Source organism: Oncorhynchus kisutch, linkage group LG2 (genome assembly GCF_002021735.2).
Source record: "Oncorhynchus kisutch isolate 150728-3 linkage group LG2, Okis_V2, whole genome shotgun sequence".
NCBI classification, from domain to species: Eukaryota; Metazoa; Chordata; class Actinopteri; order Salmoniformes; family Salmonidae; genus Oncorhynchus; species Oncorhynchus kisutch.
In genome coordinates, this window is record NC_034175.2 from 310,001 (window position 1) to 334,559 (window position 24,559).

At 44.1% G+C, this 24,559-nt stretch overlaps 1 protein-coding gene across 1 annotated transcript in view; it reads left to right on the forward strand.

Moving 5' to 3' along the window:
• Positions 1–24,559, forward strand: part of nek11 (NIMA-related kinase 11) — a 146,701-nt gene that overhangs the window by 66,995 nt on the left and 55,147 nt on the right. The window contains exons 14-15 of the mRNA XM_031803379.1: positions 10,245–10,305; positions 16,086–16,182. Of these exons, the coding sequence (XP_031659239.1) occupies positions 10,245–10,305; positions 16,086–16,182 (158 nt within the window). The remainder of the gene's footprint in view (positions 1–10,244; positions 10,306–16,085; positions 16,183–24,559) is intronic.

Genomic DNA, 24,559 nt, shown 5'->3' on the forward strand with positions numbered 1-24,559 from the left:
ACAGACAGATAGTTAATCAAGTCCTCTCTCCTGTGTGAAGACAGACAGACAGATAGTTAATCAAGTCCTCTCTCCTGTGTGAAGACAGACAGACAGATAGTTAATCAAGTCCTCTCTCCTATGTGAAGACAGACAGACAGATAGTTAAACAAGTCCTCTCTCCTGTGTGAAGACAGACAGACAGATAGTTAATCAAGTCCTCTCTCCTATGTGAAGACAGACAGACAGATAGTTAATCAAGTCCTCTCTCCTGTGTGAAGACAGACAGACAGACAGATAGTTAATCGAGTCCTCTCTCCTGTGTGAAGACAGACAGACAGATAGTTAATCAAGTCTTCTCTCCTGTGTGAAGACAGACAGACATATAGTTAATCAAGTCCTCTCTCCTGTGTGAAGACAGACAGATAGTTAATCAAGTCCTCTTTCCTGTGTGAAGACAGACATACAGATAGTTAATCAAGTCCTCTCTCCTGTGTGAAGACAGACAGACATATAGTTAATCAAGTCCTCTCTCCTGTGTGAACACAGACAGACAGACAGATAGTTAATCAAGTCCTCTCTCCTGTGTGAAGACAGACAGACAGACAGATAGTTAATCAAGTCCTCTCTCCTGTGTGAAGACAGACAGACAGACAGATAGTTAATCAAGTCCTCTCTCCTGTGTGAAGACAGACAGACAGATAGTTAATCAAGTCCTCTCTCCTATGTGAAGACAGACAGACAGATAGTTAATCAAGTCCTCTCTTCTGTGTGAAGACAGACAGACAGATAGTTAATCAAGTCCTCTCTCCTGTGTGAAGACAGACAGTTAATCAAGTCCTCTCTCCTGTGTGAAGACAGACAGACAGACAGATAGTTAATCAAGTCCTCTCTCCTGTGTGAAGACAGACAGACAGATAGTTAATCAAGTCCTCTCTCCTGTGTGAAGACAGACAGACAGATAGTTAATCAAGTCCTCTCTCCTGTGTGAAGACAGACAGACATTCCATTACTATGAATGGGAACATTCATTGCCACATCTGGGAAGCTTAACTTTCATGAACTCTTATGAGCCTTGTGTTTGTGGAAAGAGAATGAAAATCACAGAATGAAAAACGTCTGAAGTGCATAGATCTCTATTTTAACATCCCTGACCAACACTGATGTGGCTAGCACCCTCTCCCCGTAGTCCTGATGCAGCTAGCTAGTCTCCATTGACTGTCTGTCTTCACACAGGAGAGAAGACTTGATTGACTATGTGTCTGTCTTGACACAGGAGAGAAGGCTTGATTGACTATGTGTCTGTCTTGACACAGGAGAGAAGACTTGATTGACTATGTGTCTGTCTTGACACAGGAGAGAAGACTTGATTGCCTATGTGTCTGTCTTGACACAGGAGAGAAGGCTTGATTGACTATGTGTCTGTCTTGACACAGGAGAGAAGGCTTGATTGACTATGTGTCTGTCTTGACACAGGAGAGAAGGCTTGATTGACTATGTGTCTGTCTTGACACAGGAGAGAAGGCTTGATTGACTATGTGTCTGTCTTGACACAGGAGAGAAGGCTTGATTTACTGTCTGCACCAATGAATTGAATACATTCAAAATGATTGGCAGATTATGAGGGGCGGGGCCACACAGCATGGAACACAGCTCTGAACCCTTCTATTCTTTACTTCTGCCTCTTCTAATGCTCTGGTTTGTATTCTGTAGTGGTGGTGCATCTGGGTGGGGATTCAGGAGGGATTACTGTTCAATAGTCCTGTGCTGGAGACTGTGGATAAATGTGTCTGTTGTGAGGGCTGGCTCAGGGGGATAAATGTGTCTGTTGTGGGGGCTGGCTCAGGGGGATAAATGTGTCTGTTGTGAGGGCTGGCTCAGGGGGATAAATGTGTCTGTTGTGAGGGCTGGCTCAGGGGGATAAATGTGTCTGTTGTGAGGGCTGGCTCAGGGGGATAAATGTGTCTGTTGTGAGGGCTGGCTCAGGGGGATAAATGTGTCTGTTGTGAGGGCTGGCTCAGGGGGATAAATGTGTCTGTTGTGAGGGCTGGCTCAGGGGGATAAATGTGTCTGTTGTGAGGGCTGGCTCAGAGGGCTCGGGGCATTTTGGAGCATTGTTCACTGGCACACTTTAGTGTTTGCCTCTTTATCAGTGAGATAATATTTGAATCAGTTTGGCTCTGCTGGCTCTCAGGTTTTTCCTATCCAGAGTTGCACAAAAGCCAACCACTAATCATCATTGGAGAAATCCAAATGAGAACAATGTGAATTCAGAGAGTAATTTTCCTCTGTGGCCAGATGCCAAGAGGCGCCTTGGCAGGATGAGACTCTATGGTTTTACCCAGGGATTCCCGGCTTTGTAGTCCTGGTGTGTGAGGACTTTCATTTCACACACACACACACACACACACACACACACACACACACACACACACACACACACATCATTGGATTAGCATGATAAATATATTCAAAACACACATTAGCATGGTGGTAATTCCCTCTGCTTGTCCTGGTCATAAATACAACAGAAGTGGTTTACATATTTGGTCTTTATAGGTTGATATTAGATTCACTTACAGATGTACAGTAGGATCTTAAATTGAGCCAGTTTGCTACAGTAGGAAAATAATCCTGCAGCAACAGGAAATGTTCATTATTATGTGGATTATTATGAATGGACATTTTTTGTAGGAGTTGATACATTTTAAAGTGGAAATTACAAACTTTAGAAGCCTTTTTAAACCTTAAACACACTACAAGTTTGCATTCTCAGTAACAAAAGAGTGATCAAATTAAGACCTACATCTACAATGATAGCACCAGACCTTGCCCAAGGCTACGAGCCTCACTGTGTAGTTAATGAGTGTTAATGTGCTGTGCTGTGGATCCAAACTCCCGTATGCAGCATTATGGAAATGTAATGATCCCACATTGTTCAGATCAATCTAATCCCTACTAATTGCAGGCTTATTAGACAATACAATACAATACAATACAACACAATACAATACATTGCAACACAACACAACACAACAACACAATACAACACAATACAAAACCTTATGAGACTTGAGGCTTCTCTAGCCAGACTGCAAGCTCATTTAGTAATAGAACACTTCTGATAACAAGTCCCTGACACAGGATATACTGTACAGATGTAGGATCTTAATTTGAGCCAGTGTGCTACAGCAGGAGAATAATCCTGCAGCAAAAGGAAATCAGAATTATTATGTGGATTTTAATTAATGGACATTTTTGTAGGTGCTGATACATTTTTCGTCCGAGTATATCAAGTCTGACATTTCTAAGTAGAAATTACACACTTTAGAAGCCTTTTTAAAACTCAAATACACTACTAGTTGGTATTTTGCAGGAAATTTCTCATCTGTACATTTGTCAGTATCAGTATTTTAACCTTAATATCTTATACATTTAATACCATAACTTTTATTATGGCAAGACCATCTAGGGTTCTTGTCATGCCCGCAGTCAAATTCCATGTGACCGTTGAGCAGTGGTGTGCATTCATGGATGCCAAAAGGGAAGCCAGGCTTCCCCGAACAAATGACCAAGAACAAAATGAAAAAACATCAATTATTTTATCTTTCACCTGTGTTTCAGAATGTTCCATCAATTCGCAAGAGGCTGAATGTATCTCACAGGAGAAAGCATCCGAGCGAGCGAAACAGTGTCCCTCTGTCTCTCTACGTGTAAGCCATCTTTCTGATGCTGTCTGGTCCAAATAAGTATGACATTGATGCCGCCCGTAGCATTGAAGGCAAGGGAAGCCAGCCAGTGTTTGGCCTGCCTTGACAAAAAAAGTATCAAAAATGTGCCAATCAGCGTTGAGCTAAACTGAGCTCAAATGTGAATGGTCCTGGCGCACCAAAAAGACTGTGTCACTCTTATCAAATCCCATTGAGAGCATAAATCATTGACAGAAAATCTTGAATTGTTGCATCTCGTTGTGTTGTTGTCCTCCGGTGGCTAGCTAGCCAGCAAGCTAAAATTGTCCCTTTCCTAAATTAGTCATGGACTGAGATAGGGCTGTGCGATAAGGCCAAAATGATATATCACGTTATTTAAAAAACATTGATGGTATTATGTTTAATAATAAATGTTCTAAATTCGCTTTATGAGTAGTGTGTGACTCTAGGTTGGCAACACATACATTCTAAGGGATTTCAATGGGTCTTTCTCCATTCTGATTGTTTTATACTGTTCAATTCAACTTCAGCCCCCAAAAAGTCATCATTGTCATCAATTTCTGCATTTGAGATCATTTCCATACTGTCACGTAGGGCTGCATGATATTGGCAAGCAATCTGGGCCTTATTTTTAACCAAATGTTGCAATTTGACTTGCAATTTAGAGCAAAACACTTGGGTTAACTGTTGGAATCATGGAAATAGAATATCTATCCAAATGATATAGTTACAATATAATAGTGGGCTTAGTGTTGTTTGACATGACAACGAATGAAAATGCAAGAGATGAGTTATTGTGACAGGGTAGGAAGTAATGTTGTAACGGCTTTCTAGGTGTGGTGAAGGAGAGTCGGACCAAACTGCAGCATGTAGATTGCGATCCATGTTTAATGAAAACAAACGTAAATACGAATAAACACAAAACAAAACACTACAAAACAATAAAATGTAATGAAAACCGAAACAGCCTATACTTGTCAACTAAATACAGCGACAGGAACAAAGACACTAAGGACAATCACCCACGACAAACTCAAAGAATATGGCTGCCTAAATATGGTTCCCAATCAGAGACAACGATAAGCACCTGCCTCTGATTGAGACCCACTCCAGACAGCCATAGACTTTGCTAGATAACCCCACTAGCTACAATCCCAAATACATACACACCAAAACCCCAAGACAAAACACACCACAATACAAAAACTCCATGCCACACCCTGGCCTGACCCAATACATGAAGAAAAACACAAAATACTTAGACCAGGGCGTGACAAATGTGTTTCCTAGGGGACCTATTATCTTTGGCTACGTTGAGTGTTTTTTCTTAGCTACTTCATGTAGCTAACATATTCTTGCCTTGCGTTTACCTCTTTAATTTAGAAGACACTGTTGCTGATTTAGGTCTACACCATCACTGGTATTATCAGGCTGTATAGCTAATTACGCATTTAATTACACATTTAAATTACACATCTAATTACACATTTATTAGCTAGCTAGCGATTGCGGCTAACAAGATTTAGGAACAACTTGCTAAGAAAAGACAAACTAGCTGTTTGCAGATGTAAGAAACACAAGCTAATAGTGTAATTATAGAATGCTAGTAGATTTATATTAAGATGCAAAGTGACAACTGCATCATTGTTGTCAACATTGTTGCATTTGCTGCATTGACCATGCAGACTGTATGTGTCTCCTGGACGAGGAAAAACAAATGCACTCCTTGAGTGACAGGGGGCGGGGCTAGGTCTGTGTGGAAAGCATTGTGGAGAGAGAGATGACTCAAGTAGCGAAGTAAACTATAAAAATGGACGTTACACACTGTGTTTAACATTTAACAAACCAAACATTAAAATACCGTTATAGAAGGTAAAGTAAAAACCCAAACAGGTCCGTGCATCAATACCGGTATATCACAAAAAACTGTAAACCGCCAAACCCTAGACTGAGATAAGGATTTGGAGTTGTGCTTTTACTTAATTCTCTGTACCCGGCCAATGACTATAATGGTGCTTCTGATCCAACCATTAATTAATACATTGTTGTGCCCCTGGCCTGAGATGATGGAAGTTCAATATGTAGCTAGATGTAGAAGGCCAATGAACTTCTTAGGGATAGGCCCCTTTTTTCTCCACTTCCAGTCTGAATGACATGCCCAAAGTAAACTGCCTGTAGTTCAGGCCCTGAAGCCAGGATATGCATATCATTAGAAAGAAAACACTTTGAAGTTTGTAGAAATGTTTAAATAATTTAGGAGAATATCACATAATAGATATGGTAGAAGAAAAACCAAGCTGACTTTTTTTGAGAGAGAGAACATCCTCTTAGAAATGCAAGAGAAAGGTCATATTGACAATTAGCTCCCTGGATGCAATTCCTATGGCTTCCACAGGGTGTCAGCAGTCTATGTTCAAGGTTTCAGGCGTGTAACTTCAAAAACGAATAAGAAATATCAGTTTTAGTAGAGGGACAGTCTTGGAAATTCATGTTTGCGCGCGCCATGAAGACTGCTAAAATCAGTTTCCTATTGAATATACTTCTTTCCAAAATAAATATTATAGTTTGATTACATTTTAGGGTGTCTGAGGAGTAAATAGAAATGTATTTTGACTTGTTGAAACAAAGTTTAGGGGTAGATTTTCGGATTCCTTTCTCTGCAAGTTGAACGAGTGGATTACTCAAATCGATGGCGCCAACTAAAAGGACTTTTAGGGATATAAAGAAGGATTTTATCTAACAAAACGACACTACATGTTATAGCTGGGACCCTTTGGATGACAAAGTAAGTGAATAGTTAATCGTTGTATGTGAATGTATGAACCTGTGATGTGGGGCGCCATCCTCAAACAATCACATGGCATGTTTTCACTGTAATAGCTACTGTAAATCAGACAGTGCAGTTAGATTAACAAGAATGTAAGTGTTCTGCCAATATAAGACACTTATATGTACATAAATGTTTAAAATCCGTAATATTTCTGACTATTTATTTGAATTGCGTGCTCTCCAGTTTCACAGCAATTTGTCCCGCTAGCGGGCCACCTGGTCCTAAGAAGATTGAAGTAGTTCTAACTTTTCCCATGAATAGAAGTTAGGCTAGTAAGCAAGCATTTTAGCCAGGTAGCCTAGGACAACAAATAATAAAAGCGTGTACTGTATGACAGAGTGATAGACTGTTTCATCCACATGAAAGAGAGGAGGATGGCATTGGCATTTCTCTACAAGTAGGGTGAGTCAACATGTTTTTCTACTTGCATGAACGCACACACACACAAATCAGAACCATGGACAGCCACATCATATTTAGCTTACATTGATTGGACTAAATTGTTTTTGGTATCTTTTAGTTGTCACTCTATTAGACTAAGCAGAGGTGATTTGATGATGTTGAAATGGTGCTGGAACAGTGGAGGCTCCTGTTTTCTTTGCGACTTGCGGTAACTCTGTGGTTCTAAAGCAATAGTTGTTTAGTGGTCCAAAAATGTTGGGAACATTAACTTGCTTTACCTTGCTGTAGGTCATGTAACTGTCTGTTACTGTACATGCAATATGCTTTGTGGACTTCACTAGACAGAGGTTGCTCTCCAGATTTGTGATAAAACAAAGGTGTGGTTGAATCTATTCTGCCACTGTGTCTTCTTGTTGTCTCGGCCTTTAGGCCTGTGTATCACTGTGGCAAGGCATGTGAACTAGCAGGTTATAGAGCAAACAATGCAATTATCACAACACATAATATGGATCTTTTTGAGGGTGTGGGCTTCCCCAGTGATTTTACCCATGCATCACTACTGCCACTGAGTCACGGTATTCTCCTTCTATTCTGCGCTCTGTAAGCCTACATGAATGATGCTGATGCATTGCTGGTACCCAACTCACTAACGGCTGTCAGGTTGCTAATGAATGGTCTGGTACTCAGCGCTCTATTGTCCCTCTAATCACTCTGATATCAATGCAAATTAAATCCAAATCACATCACATTAAACACTTCATGATTTGAATTTGTATAATCTGAATGATGAGAATAAATGCTGATGGCCCTTAGAGGGCCTGTTTTGAAATGGACGCGGAGCTTTCCCAGGTGGACACAATTCATTTTTAAAACATTCACCCGGTCCACACCAGGTCCGATCCGAGTAAGGGAAGTAGTAGAAAAACATTTTGTTGTTGTACTTTATTAACCAGAGCAGAGGAAGGGAGACAAACAGAGCATGGTGCTAGGGAGCAGGGGAGAGGCTTTGTGGGTGTGTTTGTGTGTGCAATGTGAGTGACATGGGAGCTGGCACAGAAATACAGAGAGACAAAGAGACACACAGAGACACAGAGAGAGACAGAGACACAGAGAGAGAGAGAGACACAGAGAGAGACAAAGACACAGAGAGATGGCAAGTACTGTTAACTCGCTCTAGTAGACTAACTTCTTGCTAGTTATTTATCATCCCATCTGATTACATAATACCAGTCTTGACTGCATCAAACCGAGAGAAGTTAGTTCATTCTTAATTTAGTTACGCAATGATTTTCATTCAGCATTCTACCCCCCTGCAGAGAAAAAATATATTCCCTCTTTCCCCCGACACACATGAGGGGATATCTCAAGGCTGCAACCCAATCTCTTCCCACTGCACCATGAGAGAAGGAAGGCCAAGCTAGATTCAAACTATTTGTCACTGTTGGGAGAAAGGACAGGAGAAAGGACAGGAGAAAGGACAGGAGAAAGGACAGGAAAAGGACAGGAGAAAGGACAGGAGAAAGGAGAAAGGTAGAAAAGAACAAAGCGAGCAAATGAAAAAGAAGAATTCAGCTTTGGGAGTTGGTAAATGAGTGTGTTGCCAGAGATAAGTATGTGTCGTGGACATTTCCTGTATTACCAAATCATGAGAGAGCAAACCACACACAATTCAGAGTTATATCATAAAGTCCATATTTAATTATATGAGCTTCACCATAGCCCTGTTTGACTCTCAGATCAATTCAGTGTCTATAAATGAATTCTCTGAGAGTGCTTACGAAACAATTCTTAGTATCATTTATAGCCAAGAGACACCCCTCTCAACTCACATGACAAATAACAGATCTTAGGAACATTACAAAGGAAGACTTTACTTGAGAGAGGAGTATCCCATAGCCAGACAGCATTAGCTATAAATTATCATTCAGTTTGCTCTCCTAAAATGAGGTTCTACTTCTCGTTCTTGGTACTTCCTATTACCAAAACATTACCTCATCCAATGGCATATATCAATTGTCAATTCTAGATACATCAAAAATACAAGCCCTCCTGGACAAGCTCACGGAGAGGAGTGACTGGCACACAGACATTGTGGAGCCAACTAACTGGTTCCCCTTTAATCACACCATCCCTTCACATGGTTTAGGAAAAGTTACAGACACATTCACAGATAAGACTAACCTGACTTCTCTCCTCTCTGGGCCCCAAGTAACTGAGCCCTAGCAGAGAAGGGATAACTGCAAACTGCCAACAGTATCATCCAAAAAGAAGACATCCTAATGATAAATATCTCACATAAGCATTATTAAGTAAATAAAACATCTTATTTATCAACGTTCCCTAACTCATTGTGATTCTGCTACCACACAGGGCAGGTAGTTGGATGTAGCCTTTCAGCTGTGGTGGTGTCAGAGTGAATCCAGTGGAGGAGAAATGGTTTAGACTAGTTCTCTCTTAACCATGGACTCCCTGCTTGTACAGGTTGGTCCTCCTAGATGAAGACACATTTCCCACAGATTCATTAGTTGTATAGCAGGGCACTGCACGCTTCACCTCACCTCTGAGATGGTGCCAGTGTGGCTTCATCCAAACACTCACTCATCTTCTCCACGCCGTCCTGTTGGATGACAGTAACGCAGGGTAACGGGGGTGACTCCCTCTTTCCCCTCCTTTGTTACATGGATGTGGCACACATCACAATGCTGTACCCAGGAGAGTCCAGCCAGGGTCTAACACACACTGAGGCTATGCAGCAGCTGCTGTTTCCTGGCCCCTTGGAGCCTCATCAATGGAGACATTGTCATGTGACGCCACGGAGAGGAGCTCCTTCTGACAATCTGACAGCTGAAAGATGAAAGATGTCTCATGGCTGATGCTTGCATTTCTCCTCAGCAGCGGTGCCGTGGTGGTGTGGTGCCCTGGGGGCCACGGAGAGATGGGGATGCTGGGATGTGGGGTCTATACAGACAGTGTGATTGGCTGTTGCTGTCTGTAGGGGGAAGGGATCGGAACCCCTACCTGACATATCTGACAGGGTCGGGGAATCCCTGAGAGAGCTGCTGTGTGCTTGTTGTTGTTGTACGGCTCAGCTCACTGACCTCCATCTCCTGAGATCCACTACCTCTCTGTGTGTAGTTGGACTGTTTGGACACCTGCTCAAATGATTCTCTAGGTTTGTTTTATACCGGTGAAACATACTCAGGATACTCCAGCACATGTGTTGACCGTTTGACCCTGTCATTTACATCAAAATGCCAAGTTAAACAGCTGTAAATATAATAAACGATAACTGAGTGTGAACTCTGACCTTTGTTGTTCCTCAGGACAGCGACCTGGAGGCCATGATGAGACACATGGAGCAGGTTCTGGAAGGAGAGCTCAGCGGTGAGTTAGAGCACACCACGCAGGGGGTCGATGGACTTGTCCTAATGGTAGCAGAGTAGTGAGAAACCAGGTTACAAGTGCTCTGCAGTGGTAATTGATGTAGCTGCAGCCTACCGATGTTAAGGATATTGATGTGTTTCCACACCGTGAACACACTCCTACATTAACTGTACTGGAAGGCCTGTGGTGGGCTGAGAGCCTGTCTGGTTGGAGCATTGATCAGGTCTTTCACTGTGCTGCTGTTTACCGGTGCTAGAGTAGCTATATCTGATGTGCTTACCTTCGTATGGATGTCTGGATAGGGCTGGGATGTTTTCCCTGCATTACATCCTCTCTATACCTTATTAGGGTTCTTCCTCCTGACGTGTTGAACACGCTGATGTTGTGTGTTCTATAGGTAGGTGTAAATCCTCCTCTCTCACCGTCCAGCATGCTCACCACAACACCATTCAAAGCATTTCCTGTCAAGCTCCCTTCTTTCTAAACAAGTCAAAAAAGCACTTATTTTGCCTCTATTTTCAAGTTCTCCATTTGATATTTGAAGAAATTGCTCAAGTTACTCCTGTGTGTCCAAGCACTAGATTACTGTCTGTTCTGTCACTAACAACAGACAGACTAGTTACTCCTGTGTGTCCAAGCACTAGATTACTGTCTGTTCTGTCACTAACAACAGACAGACTAGTTACTCCTGTGTGTCCAAGCACTAGATTGCTGTCTGTTCTGTCACTAACAACAGACAGACTAGTTACTCCTGTGTGTCCAAGCACTAGATTACTGTCTGTTCTGTCACTAACAACAGACAGACTAGTTACTCCTGTGTGTCCAAGCACTAGATCACTGTCTGTTCTGTCACTAACAACAAACAGACTAGTTACTCCTGTGTGTCCAAGCACTAGATTACTGTCTGTTCTGTCACTAACAACAGACAGACTAGTTACTCCTGTGTGTCCAAGCACTAGATTACTGTCTGTTCTGTCACTAACAACAGACAGACTAGTTACTTCTGTGTGTCCAAGCACTAGATTACTGTCTGTTCTGTCACTAACAACAGACAGACTAGTTACTCCTGTGTGTCCAAGAACTAGACTACGGTCTGTTCTGTCACTAACAACAGACAGACTAGTTACTCCTGTGTGTCCAAGCACTAGATTACTGTCTGTTCTGTCACTAACAACAGACAGACTAGTTACTCCTGTGTGTCCAAGCACTAGATCACTGTCTGTTCTGTCACTAACAACAGACAGACTAGTTACTCCTGTGTGTCCAAGCACGAGATTACTGTCTGTTCTGTCACTAATAACAGACAGACTAGTTACTCCTGTGTGTCCAAGCACTAGATTACTGTCTGTTCTGTCACTAACAACAGACAGACTAGTTACTCCTGTGTGTCCAAGCACTAGATTACTGTCTGTTCTGTCACTAACAACAGACAGACTAGTTACTCCTGTGTGTCCAAGCACTAGATTACTGTCTGTTCTGTCACTAACATCAGACAGACTAGTTACTCCTGTGTGTCCAAGCACTAGATTACTGTCTGTTCTGTCACTAACAACAGACAGACTAGTTACTCCTGTGTGTCCAAGCACTAGATTACTGTCTGTTCTGTCACTAACAACAGACAGACTAGTTACTCCTGTGTGTCCAAGCACTAGATCACTGTCTGTTCTGTCACTAACAACAAACAGACTAGTTACTCCTGTGTGTCCAAGCACTAGATTACTGTCTGTTCTGTCACTAACAACAGACAGACTAGTTACTCCTGTGTGTCCAAGCACTAGACTACTGTCTGTTCTGTCACTAACAACAGACAGTCTAGTTACTCCTGTGTGTCCAAGCACTAGACTACTGTCTGTTCTGTCACTAACAACAGACAGACTAGTTACTCCTGTGTGTCCAAGCACTAGATTACTGTCTGTTCTGTCACTAACAACAGACAGACTAGTTACTCCTGTGTGTCCAAGCACTAGATTACTGTCTGTTCTGTCACTAACAACAGACAGACTAGTTACTCCTGTGTGTCCAAGAACTAGATTACTGTCTGTTCTGTCACTAACAACAGACAGACTAGTTACTCCTGTGTGTCCAAGCACTAGATTACTGTCTGTTCTGTCACTAACAACAGACAGACTAGTTACTCCTGTGTGTCCAAGCACTAGATTACTGTCTGTTCTGTCACTAACAACAGACAGACTAGTTACTCCTGTGTGTCCAAGCACTAGATTACTGTCTGTTCTGTCACTAACAACAGACAGACTAGTTACTCCTGTGTGTCCAAGCACTAGATCACTGTCTGTTCTGTCACTAACAACAGACAGACTAGTTACTCCTGTGTGTCCAAGCACTAGATTACTGTCTGTTCTGTCACTAACAACAAACAGACTAGTTACTCCTGTGTGTCCAAGCACTAGATTACTGTCTGTTCTGTCACTAACAACAGACAGACTAGTTACTCCTGTGTATGTCCAAGCACTAGATTACTGTCTGTTCTGTCACTAACAACAGACAGACTAGTTACTCCTGTGTGTCCAAGCACTAGACTACTGTCTGTTCTGTCACTAACAACAGACAGACTAGTTACTCCTGTGTGTCCAAGCACTAGACTACTGTCTGTTCTGTCACTAACAACAGACAGACTAGTTACTCCTGTGTGTCCAAGCACTAGATTACTGTCTGTTCTGTCACTAACAACAGACAGACTAGTTACTCCTGTGTGTCCAAGCACTAGATTACTGTCTGTTCTGTCACTAACAACAGACAGACTAGTTACTCCTGTGTGTCCAAGCACTAGACTACTGTCTGTTCTTTCACTAACAACAGACAGACTAGTTACTCCTGTGTGTCCAAGTACTAGATTACTGTCTGTTCTGTCACTAACAACAGACAGACTAGTTACTCCTGTGTGTCCAAGCACTAGATTACTGTCTGTTCTGTCACTAACAACAGACAGACTAGTTACTCCTGTGTGTCCAAGCACTAGATTACTGTCTGTTCTGTCACTAACAACAGACAGACTAGTTACTCCTGTGTGTCCAAGCACTAGATCACTGTCTGTTCTGTCACTAACATCAGACAGACTAGTTACTCCTGTGTGTCCAAGCACTAGATTACTGTCTGTTCTGTCACTAACAACAGACAGACTAGTTACTCCTGTGTGTCCAAGCACTAGATTACTGTCTGTTCTGTCACTAACAACAGACAGACTAGTTACTCCTGTGTGTCCAAGCACTAGATTACTGTCTGTTCTGTCACTAACAACAGACAGACTAGTTACTCCTGTGTGTCCAAGCACTAGATTACTGTCTGTTCTGTCACTAACATCAGACAGACTAGTTACTCCTGTGTGTCCAAGCACTAGATTACTGTCTGTTCTGTCACTAACATCAGACAGACTAGTTACTCCTGTGTGTCCAAGCACTAGATTACTGTCTGTTCTGTCACTAACAACAGACAGACTAGTTACTCCTGTGTGTCCAAGCACTAGATTACTGTCTGTTCTGTCACTAACAACAGACAGACTAGTTACTCCTGTGTGTCCAAGCACTAGATTACTGTCTGTTCTGTCACTAACAACAGACAGACTAGTTACTCCTGTGTGTCCAAGCACTAGATTACTGTCTGTTCTGTCACTAACAACAGACAGAATAGTTACTCCTGTGTGTCCAAGCACTAGATTACTGTCTGTTCTGCCACTAACAACAGACAGACTAGTTACTTCTGTGTGTCCAAGCACTAGATTACTGTCTGTTCTGTCACTAACAACAGACAGACTAGTTACTCCTGTGTGTCCAAGAACTAGACTACGGTCTGTTCTGTCACTAACAACAGACAGACTAGTTACTCCTGTGTGTCCAAGCACTAGATTACTGTCTGTTCTGTCACTAACAACAGACAGACTAGTTACTCCTGTGTGTCCAAGCACTAGATCACTGTCTGTTCTGTCACTAACAACAGACAGACTAGTTACTCCTGTGTGTCCAAGCACTAGATTACTGTCTGTTCTGTCACTAACAACAGACAGACTAGTTACTCCTGTGTGTCCAAGCACTAGATTACTGTCTGTTCTGTCACTAACAACAGACAGACTAGTTACTCCTGTGTGTCCAAGCACTAGATTACTGTCTGTTCTGTCACTAACAACAGACAGACTAGTTACTCCTGTGTGTCCAAGCACTAGATTACTGTCTGTTCTGTCACTAACAACAGACAGACTAGTTACTCCTGTGTGTCCAAGCACTAGGAAAACTAGCTAAAAACAAGCAAAAATCCCAGTATATTCAGCTGTACTCAGTTGATATTCTAATGGTGAATATGACAAAACGGATATGAAACGGATATGACAAAACATTTATTTTTACTGCCAGTTTATAATAGCAATAAGGCACCTTGGGGGATTGTGGTATATGGCCAATATAGCCGTGGTATATTAGCCATATACCACATCCCTCTGGCCTTATTGCTTAACTGTTGCTGTCCTCTTAGGTTGATGTGTTCATTTGCATATTTTGAGCTCTGACAGGTGGGTGTTCTCTCTAACAGGTTGTGCTGAAGCCCTACACTCTATGTATCCCTCCATGGTGTTTACTTAAACAGGGAAGGGGGTGGAGAGCAACAGTGGTCTGGTGGAATAGAAAGGAAAGGAAGGAATGCCTGTTTAATCCACAGAGAATGGAAAGGAATGCATGTTTAATCCACAGAGAATGGAAAGGAATGCATGTTTATCCATGTATTCTATCCCTCTCATTATTTCTCTCTTCTTACAAATAATGACTTACTCCGATTCAAACACACTCAATCTCCCGTGTCACTCACAATGTACACACACACTCTTATCTGGCCCAGTGAACCATGGAACCTCATGTCAGATACTGGCAGCTCCTAGACACCGCCTCTCTGCCTGCTCACCTGTGGTGAAGCTCTACTGTCAGCAGCAGCTTTTATTTAATATTGGCCTAGATAAGTCTGGAAACATACAATGAGAAACTTTCTTCCAACCCACTGTGGAAGTGCCGCAGTAAGTGCTGCCTTGGTGACAATGATTTCAAACTTTCATGTAAATAAGGAAGAGAATAACCACACACCCAAAACTGATTAGTGAAGGTGCTGGAGGCTTGCTCAGATGAATCTCGACTGAATGAAAGCTCAGCTACTATTAAAATACATTTGCATCTGACCGGAAGTGTGCCAGGACCATTTCCTGTTTTTCCAGTTCAAACAATGAAACAAAAGGCTAAATAAATCAAGTTACTACTTTACCTGAATGTAAATGAGTTGTGTATTTCTCTAAAAGTGACCATGTGTTGTGTTGATGTCTTCTTCTCTCACCTATCACCTCTCTAAATGACAATGGTACCAACAACTCTCCCTGCACTCTGGCAGTATTTCATCTGAGTGGAGACAAGATGACACACAGCATGATTTACTGTGATTAGATAGACAAGGGCAGAGATACCATCACAATCCCACAGTCGATGAGAACAGATGTGGTGTGTGTGGGGGGGATGCGAGGTTGTGATGGATACTCTTGAACTAACAGAGATCATTGTTGTTTTGTTTCTATATTTTGTCACGTAGGAAGTGATTGTCACAGACCAAGGAGCTCCTTTACAATTTGCTTTCATTTTATACTAAATCTGAGCATATTAAAAAATATCAGAAGATTGCTCACAAAATTATGAAATCATGTAAATACGAAAAATATCAGTTTAAGCCTTACATTTAGCTGTATTTTTAATGAATGAATTGCCCATGCAGGTCCCCAATAATCACAATTTCCTCTACAGTGGCTGAAGCAGTGCCAGAAGAGGGCCAGTGGGTCCCCATGGGGCCTCCAGTCATCAACAGCACCATGGCTGAGACAAGGATTCAGCGCATGACTGAGTGAGTATGAGAACCTCTCCTTTCACCTGACTTCACATTTGATTTGATTTGATTTCTTTAAGTGACGATAAACTCAAAAGTATTTTTTAACTCTGAACAATTATGTTAATTATCCTGTGAAAAGCCTAACTTGTGATCAGAAACTACAACACTGTATATTCACTTCAGCTAAAGAGCTGGCTAACTTCATTTCCATCCCTGCACATACTGGCAACAGCAAACTTTAAAATGTTCAATACACTCAGCATTGAAGTTTTAAATGAAAGTAGGATGAATCTCACCTCCAGGCAGAGTCTGTTTCCCTGTCTGCCTGTGGCCTCTCTATCCATCCACCCTCTTGTTGTCCTATCCATCGATCTTTGCTGCACATCAATATGGATATCACATCAGCCTGGTGTCGCTGTGGGAGAGGGGCCCATCCCTCTGCTGTCTGCCCAGTGAGGTGGATGTGTGATAGGGTGAGAAGGGGAGTGGCAGGGCCTGACGGTGCTGCTGGCCCAGGGGCCCAAACCTCACCTCTATTCCACAACACTACTCTCCTGTACAGACAGACAGACAGACAGACATAATAAATACGTAACTGTAAGTGAAGTGATGGGTTTGGAGTTTGGGTTAAGTGAAGTGATGGTTTTGGAGTTTGGGTTAAGTGAAGTAATGGGTTTGGAGTTTGGGCTAATTGAAGTGATGGGTTTGGAGTTTGGGCTAAGTGAAGTGATGGGTTTGGAGTTTGGGCTAAGTGAAGTGATGGGTTTGGAGTTTGGGTTAAGTGAAGTGATGGGTTTGGAGTTTGGGTTAAGTGATGTAATGGGTTTGGAGTTTGGGCTAAGTGAAGTGATGGGTTTGGAGTTTGGGTTAAGTGAAGTGATGGGTTTGGAGTTTGGGTTAAGTGATGTAATGGGTTTGGAGTTTGGGCTAAGTGAAGTGATGGGTTTGGAGTTTGGGCTTAGTGAAGTGATGGGTTTGGAGTTTGGGTTAAGTGAAGTGATGGGTTTGGAGTTTGGGCTAAGTGAAGTGATGGGTTTGGAGTTTGGGCTAAGTGGAGTAATGGGGTTTGGAGTTTGGGCTAAGTGAAGTGATGGGTTTGGAGTTTGGGTTAAGTGATGTAATGGGTTTGGAGTTTGGGCTAAGTGAAGTGATGGGTTTGGAGTTTGGGTTAAGTGAAGTGATGGGTTTGGAGTTTGGGCTAAGTGAAGTGATGGGTTTGGAGTTTGGGCTAAGTGAAGTGATGGGTTTGGAGTCTGGGTTAAGTGAAGTGATGGGTTTGGAGTTTGGGCTAAGTGAAGTGATGGGTTTGGAGTTTGGGCTAAGTGAAGCTGCAAGAGGTTGTTACCTGGAAAACACAGCCCCACTCGTCAAGCAGGACACACTTTCCTTTTCACACAGCGACAGTAGTATTCTGTTAAACACACACATACACAGTGTGAGTTCTCAGCTCCATGCTCCCATGATGAGACTGGTGCTGGTGTATTAATAACAGAAGCCCAATTCCTGTGGGAGAGAGAATTAGACCCTGTCAGATCCCTCAGAGCTGCCGCTTCATAAAGGCCCAGGAATAAGAGGGGGGTGGAGGGAGCGAGGATGAAGGGAGGGGAAGGAGGGAGGACAGGAGAACAGGTAGCAATTTACAGCAACAGAATCTGTCACCACGGCTCTCTTGGCTCCAGGATGTTTGATTGTACCTCTCATCTAAACGCAGGCTTAAGCCCACTGTGTCTGACTCTGTGTACATGAGAACCTTTGGGAACCTGCTGAAAGCAAACCCTCCTCAGTCTAATGTTCTGTTCATCATTGGAACAATCCTATTCTGGTGTTATGGGAAATGTTTATACCTATCAAGTCAATGCACTAGCACAATAAGCAAATCAAATGTTTTGCAATTTACAACAACAGATAGCTGGGTTGTCATGAGCTGCCATGGCCTGTTATGACAGTATTATGTTGTGATAGATGTTCAGTAAGAGGCCTTTATTACGGTGAAGGGAATCCATCAGGCTCACCGTCTTAGACTTCCTCTGTCTGTTGTTAAGTGCTGAAGAAGGGGGCCATTTCTTGATTGCTGAATAGAGAGGTAAGCTTTGATGCTGATGCAAGAGTTTCTGTTGGGTTGTTTTGGTGGAGGAGGAGGAGGAGGAGGGATGCTGATTAGCGCCACTTACTGTGTGTGTTAGAGAGAGAGAGAATGAGAGAACGAGAGGGGAGAACGAGAGAGAGAACAAGAGGGAGAGAACGAGAGGGAGCGAGAGAAAGAAAGAGATACAGAGAACGAGAACATAAGAACGGGAGAGAAAGAGAGAGAAAGAGAGTGTGTTTGATTGAGTGTGCATCATTGACTGACAACTCTCATTAACACATGCACATGCACACACACCATTAGTCACATTTTTGAGGGCTGTTCACTTTCAGATATATACCACATTTAAAACATGTACTGAGAACATGCTCATCCATAGCCCTCCCCAGCTCCTCAAGAGGCTATTTAGAATCATTTTGATTTATCAAATATTTTTGTACCATTCAATATTTGGGCTCCGATTTTTGTTATTCATCATAGTCATAGTCAAAATGTTGCATATTTAAATTTGTGTATGGAAAAAACATTATCTCTGTAGAGAGGAAATAGATCCCCGCTTGTTTACAAATGAAAGGAGCCAAAGTTGTGTCTCAATGTAGGGACTGTAAAGGTCAACTGAAGAGAAGGAGATGGTGGAGAGAGGAGGAGAGAGATATGGAGAAGGAGATGGTGGAGAGAGGAGGAGAGAGAGGGAGAAGGAGATGGTGGAGAGAGAGGGAGAAGGAGATGGTGGAGAGAGGAGGAGAGAGAGAGGGAGAAGGAGATAGTGGAGAGAGGAGGAGCGAGGAGGAGAGAGAGGGAGAAGGAGATGTTGGAGCAAGGAGGAGAGAGAGAGGGAGAAGGAAAAGGTGGAGAGAGTAGGAGAGAGAGAGGAAGAAGGAGATGGTGGAGAGAGGAGGAGAGAAAGGGAGAAGGAGATGGTGGAGAGAGGAGGAGAGGGAGAAAGAGATGGTGGAGAGAGGAGGAGCGAGGAGGAGAGAGAGGGAGAAGGAGATGGTGGAGTGAGGAGCGAGGAGCGAGGAGGAGAGAGAGAGGGAGATGGAGATGGTGGAGAGAGGAGGAGAGAGGAGGAGAGGGAGGGAGAAGGAGATGGTGGAAAGAGGAGGAGCGTGGAGGAGAGAGGGAGAAGGAGATGGAGGAGAGAGGGGGAGAAGGAGATGGAGGAGAGAGGAGGAGAGAGAGGGGGAGAAGGTGATGGAGGAGCGAGGAGGAGAGAGAGCGGGAGAAGGAGATGGAGGAGCGAGGAGGAGAGAGAGAGGGAGAAGGAGATGATGGAGAGAGGAGGAGAGAGGAGGAGAGGGAGGGAGAAGGAGATGGTGGAAAGAGGAGGAGCGTGGAGGAGAGAGGGAGAAGGAGATGGAGGAGAGAGGGGGAGAAGGAGATGGAGGAGAGAGGAGGAGAGAGAGGGGGAGAAGGTGATGGAGGAGCGAGGAGGAGAGAGAGCGGGAGAAGGAGATGGTGGAGAGAGGAGGAGAGAGAGAGGGAGAAGGAGATGGTGGAGAGAGAGAGAGTGAGAAGGAGATGGAGAGAGGAGGAGCGAGGAGGAGAGAGAGGGAGAAGGAGATGTTGGAGCGAGGAGGAGAGAGGGAGAAGGAGATGGTGGAGAGAGGAGGAGAGAGAGAGGGAGAAGGAGATGGTAGAGAGAGGAGGAGCGAGGAGGAGAGAGAGGGAGAAGGAGATGGTGGAGCGAGGAGGAGAGAGGAGGAGAGAGAGGGAGATGGAGGAGAGAGGGAGAAGGAGATGGTGGAAAGAGGAGGAGCGCGGAGGAGAGATGGAGAAGGAGATGGTGGAAAGAGGAGGAGAGAGAGAGGGAGAAGGAAATGGTGGAGAGAGTAGGAGAGAGAGAGGAAGAAGGAGATGGTGGAGAGAGGAGGAGAGAGATATGGAGAAGGAGATGGTGGAAAGAGGAGGAGAGAGAGAGGGAGAAGGAAAAGGTGGAGAGAGTAGGAGAGAGAGAGGAAGAAGGAGATGGTGGAGAGAGGAGGAGAGAGAGAGGGAGAAGGAGATGGTGGAGAGTGGTCGAGAGAGAGAGAGGGAGAAGGAGATGGTGGAGAGAGGAGGAGAGAGAGAGGGAGAAGGAGATGGTGGAGAGAGGAGGAGAGAGAGAGGGAGAAGGAGATGGTGGAGAGTGGTCGAGAGAGAGAGAGGGAGAAGGAGATGGAGGAGAAAGGAGGAGAGAGAGGGAGAAGGAGATGGTGGAAAGAGGAGGTGCGCAGAGGAGAGAGGGAGAAGGAGATGGTGGAAAGAGGAGGAGAGAGAGAAGGAGAAGGAGATGGTGGAGAGAGGAGGAGAGAGAGAGGGAGAAGGAGATGGTGGAGAGAGGAGGAGAGAGAGAGGGAGAAGGAGATGGTGGAGAGAGGAGGAGCGAGGAAGAGAGAGAGGGAGAAGGAGATGGTGGAGAGGGACCAAAATAATCTACTCTGTAGTAAAGATGTCTGCTATCACAGAGCCTCAAAAATGGAATTACATTATAAAGTTCCATCAATCGTAAACAATCAGATGAATTAGATTATACAGTTCCATCAATCGTAAACGATCAGATGAGTTGTGGGTATGACAACTCACGCAGGGTGTTGGTGTGTACGCAATACGCATGGCCCCTCTCCTATCATCAGTCTTACAGTGGAGACCCTGCTGACACAGTGGAGACCCTGTTGACACAGTGGAGACCCTGCTGACACAGTGGAGACCCTGTTGACACAGTGGAGACCCTGCTGACACAGTGGAGACCCTGCTGACACAGTGGAGACCCTGCTGACACAGTGCAGACCCTGCTGACACAGTGGAGACCCTGCTGACACAGTGGAGACCCTGTTGACACAGTGCAGACCCTGCTGACACAGTGGAGATCCCGCTGACACAGTGGAGACCCCGCTGACACAGTGGAGACCCCGCTGACACAGTGGAGATCCCGCTGACACAGTGGAGATCCCGCTGACACAGTGGAGACCCCGCTGACACAGTGGAGACCCTGCTGACACAGTGCAGACCCTGCTGACACAGTGGAGACCCTGCTGACACAGTGGAGACCCTGTTGACACAGTGCAGACCCTGCTGACACAGTGGAGATCCCGCTGACACAGTGGAGACCCCGCTGACACAGTGGAGACCCCGCTGACACAGTGGAGATCCCGCTGACACAGTGGAGACCCCGCTGACACAGTGGAGACCCTGCTGACACAGTGGAGACCCTGCTGACACAGTGGAGACCCCGTTGACACAGTGGAGACCCTGCTGACACAGTGGAGACCCCGCTGACACAGTGGAGACCCTGCTGACACAGTGGTAGCTGCCACCTCTAGAGTGAAAGTTCTGCCTCGTGGGGACAGTCACCGTCCAGAGGGTGACACTCACTTCATCTTGACTGGAGGAAGATTTGGAATTGGTCCACCTGCTCACTGCCGTGTCTCAGAATGCCTGCCCCAAGAATCATATAAAGAGAGGCCCAGTTCAGTCTATACAAGACACTTCTGTTAAGAGAGAGAGGGGAGAGAGAGAGGGAGAGACTCTAACACTCACTAGGCTCCCTTGTGCCTCTGCAACAATACCTCAGAGAGGACTATCAATCCTCTCACAATCCTAGCTGTTTCTATCTTCTATCTGTTCCATAGGAAGCCGTAAACCAGAGATGACTTAGAATGGAATTATAATAATGAGACAGCATTTGCTAGGCCTGCATATTCTCTCTAAGAAAAAGACAAAGCTAAATTACACATTTATTGCTAAACTTAACTTCAGCCTTCGGAGGACACTTATAATGTTAAGAAGGATGGATAGCTCTGGAATTTCATCTGTTGCTACAGACTTATAGCCCCATCTGTTGCTACAGACTCTCTGCTGATCGAGAACCTCTCTGCTGATTAAGAACCTCTCTGCTGACAGAGAACCTCTCTGCTGACTGAGATCCTCTCTGCTGACTGAGGTCCTCTCTGCTGACTGAGAACCTCTCTGCTGATTGAGAACCTCTCTGCTGATTGAGAATCTCTGCTGACTGAGAACCTCTCTGCTGATTGAGAACCTCTTTGCTGATTGAGGACCTCTCTGCTGATTGAGAACCTCTCTGCTGATTGAGAACCTCTCTGCTGATTGAGAACCTCTCTGCTGATTGAGGACCTCTCTGCTGATTGAGGACCTCTCTGCTGATTGAGGACCTCTCTGCTGATTGAGGACCTCTCTGCTGATTGAAGACCTCTCTGCTGATTGAGGACCTCTCTGCTGATTGAGGACCTCTCTGCTGATTGAGGACCTCTCTGCTGATTGAGGACCTCTCTGCTGATTGAGGACCTCTCTGCTGATTGAGGACATCTCTGCTAATTGAGAACCTCTCTGCTGATTGAGAACCTCTCTGCTGATTGAGGACCTCTCTGCTGATTGAGGACCTCTCTGCTGATTGAGGACCTCTCTGCTGATTGAGGACCTCTCTGCTGATTGAGAACCTCTCTGCTGATTGAGAACCTCTCTGCTGATTGAGGACATCTCTGCTGATTGAGAACCTCTCTGCTGATTGAGGACCTCTCTGCTGATTGAGGACCTCTCTGCTGATTGAGGACCTCTCTGCTGATTGAGAACCTCTCTGCTGATTGAGAACTGTGATTATTTTCCTTCAGTGTATTTTTGTATTCTCTTGAACTTTTTAAAGCTGTTTATTTTGTATTTTCTGGTGTATTCTCTGGGGTATTTTCTAGTGTATAAATTGTGTATAATTGTAAGTTGCAGGGTTCCCTTCTGAAAGAGACCTTTGTCTTAATGGGACTCCCTGTTAAAATAATAAATAATGAACACAACTATGAACACTCAACTGAGCTATGGACAGAAAACTCTGAACATACAACTATGGCCAACCAAACACATTTTTGTTGATCTGAAGCTTTGTCTGAGGCCCCAGGGTCATCTCCAAGATCACTATAGACAACAATACCATATAGCCCCAAATGTGATGGTACTTTTAGGTGAAAATGAATTACGCTTCTGGGCTTTCGTCTCTCCCAGACAACCCCAGAACATCCATAAAGTCCCATCTGAGATCCTAATGGTTCATTTCTCTGGGATAAAGGTTTCACCAGATTTATAGACCTGATAGAACCATTATCAGATAACTGGACAAACCAAAGTACAGTAGACATTCATCTTTACATCACAATATTAACTCCAAAAATAGTATCTGGTAAAAGGCGTCCAGGGAAGACAGGAAGGATCAGATGTATTTTCTAAATGTCCGTTTTCTCTGACTGTGACGTCTCCAGAAAACAATGCAGTGAATCTCAACAGATCTCAATAGAGACTTGACAGTTGTCCCATGACAACCCAGTACTATGTGTTCTGGGCATTAGAAACGGTTCATTTAGTGTCTGATGTGTTGGACTGTTGTAGTTGTGTTGTCTCCTAGTGGAAGATGTGGACTTGAGTATATGATTACCAGGAGTTTCTTGAACCCACATCCTCGTTAAATTCACGAGGCCCGCCCCAATGGACCTGCTCTTTTCCTGCTGCCAGCTCCATGGCAACGGAACACCCACTGATGACAGCACACACAGACACTTAGGCAGCTTAGCACTGGCTAGTGACACTGTATGTCTCCATGTGATGAAATAACTATGCTTTTCCATTCTATTGGACAGACAGGTTTAGTAATACTCTATCTCTCACAGCATCCATTATGCATTATGTGTAAGCATACAGGGACAAATGGACTACTCTTGTTGCTAACGGGTACAAGAGTGGTCTATTTGTGGTCTTGTGTGGCTCTGTTGATAGAGTAGGGAGCTTGCAACCCCAGGGTTGTGGGTACATTCCACGGGGGAACCGTACAAAGAATTTATGCACTCACTACTTTAAGTCGTTCTGGATAAGAGCGTCTGTTAAATGACTAAAATGTAAATGCCAAGTGCTGTTATTCTGTCTGGATACGTCTGTTCACCTGCTTTAGCAACAATCGTCCTGGTTCTGTTCAAGATTAATCAAATCAAATCAAATTTATTTATATAGCCCTTCGTACATCAGCTGATATCTCAAAGTGCTGTACAGAAACCCAGCCTAAAACCCCAAACAGCAAGCAATGCAGGTGGAGAAGCACGAGGTTGATTAGCTTGAGGTTGCCCACGGTGCACACCATGCAAATGTTTAGCATGATATTTCACTGAAGTACAAGTTCAATGTAATTTCCTGCCTCCTGTAATCACATCAAATCACTCTACACAGAGAGCATGTTATGGGAGCCGGGACAACATTTAAACTGTCAAAATGTCAGCCAATGTCAGGCTGATGAGTGTGATTAGTGGACAGAGTTGACACCCGGTCTCTCTCCCT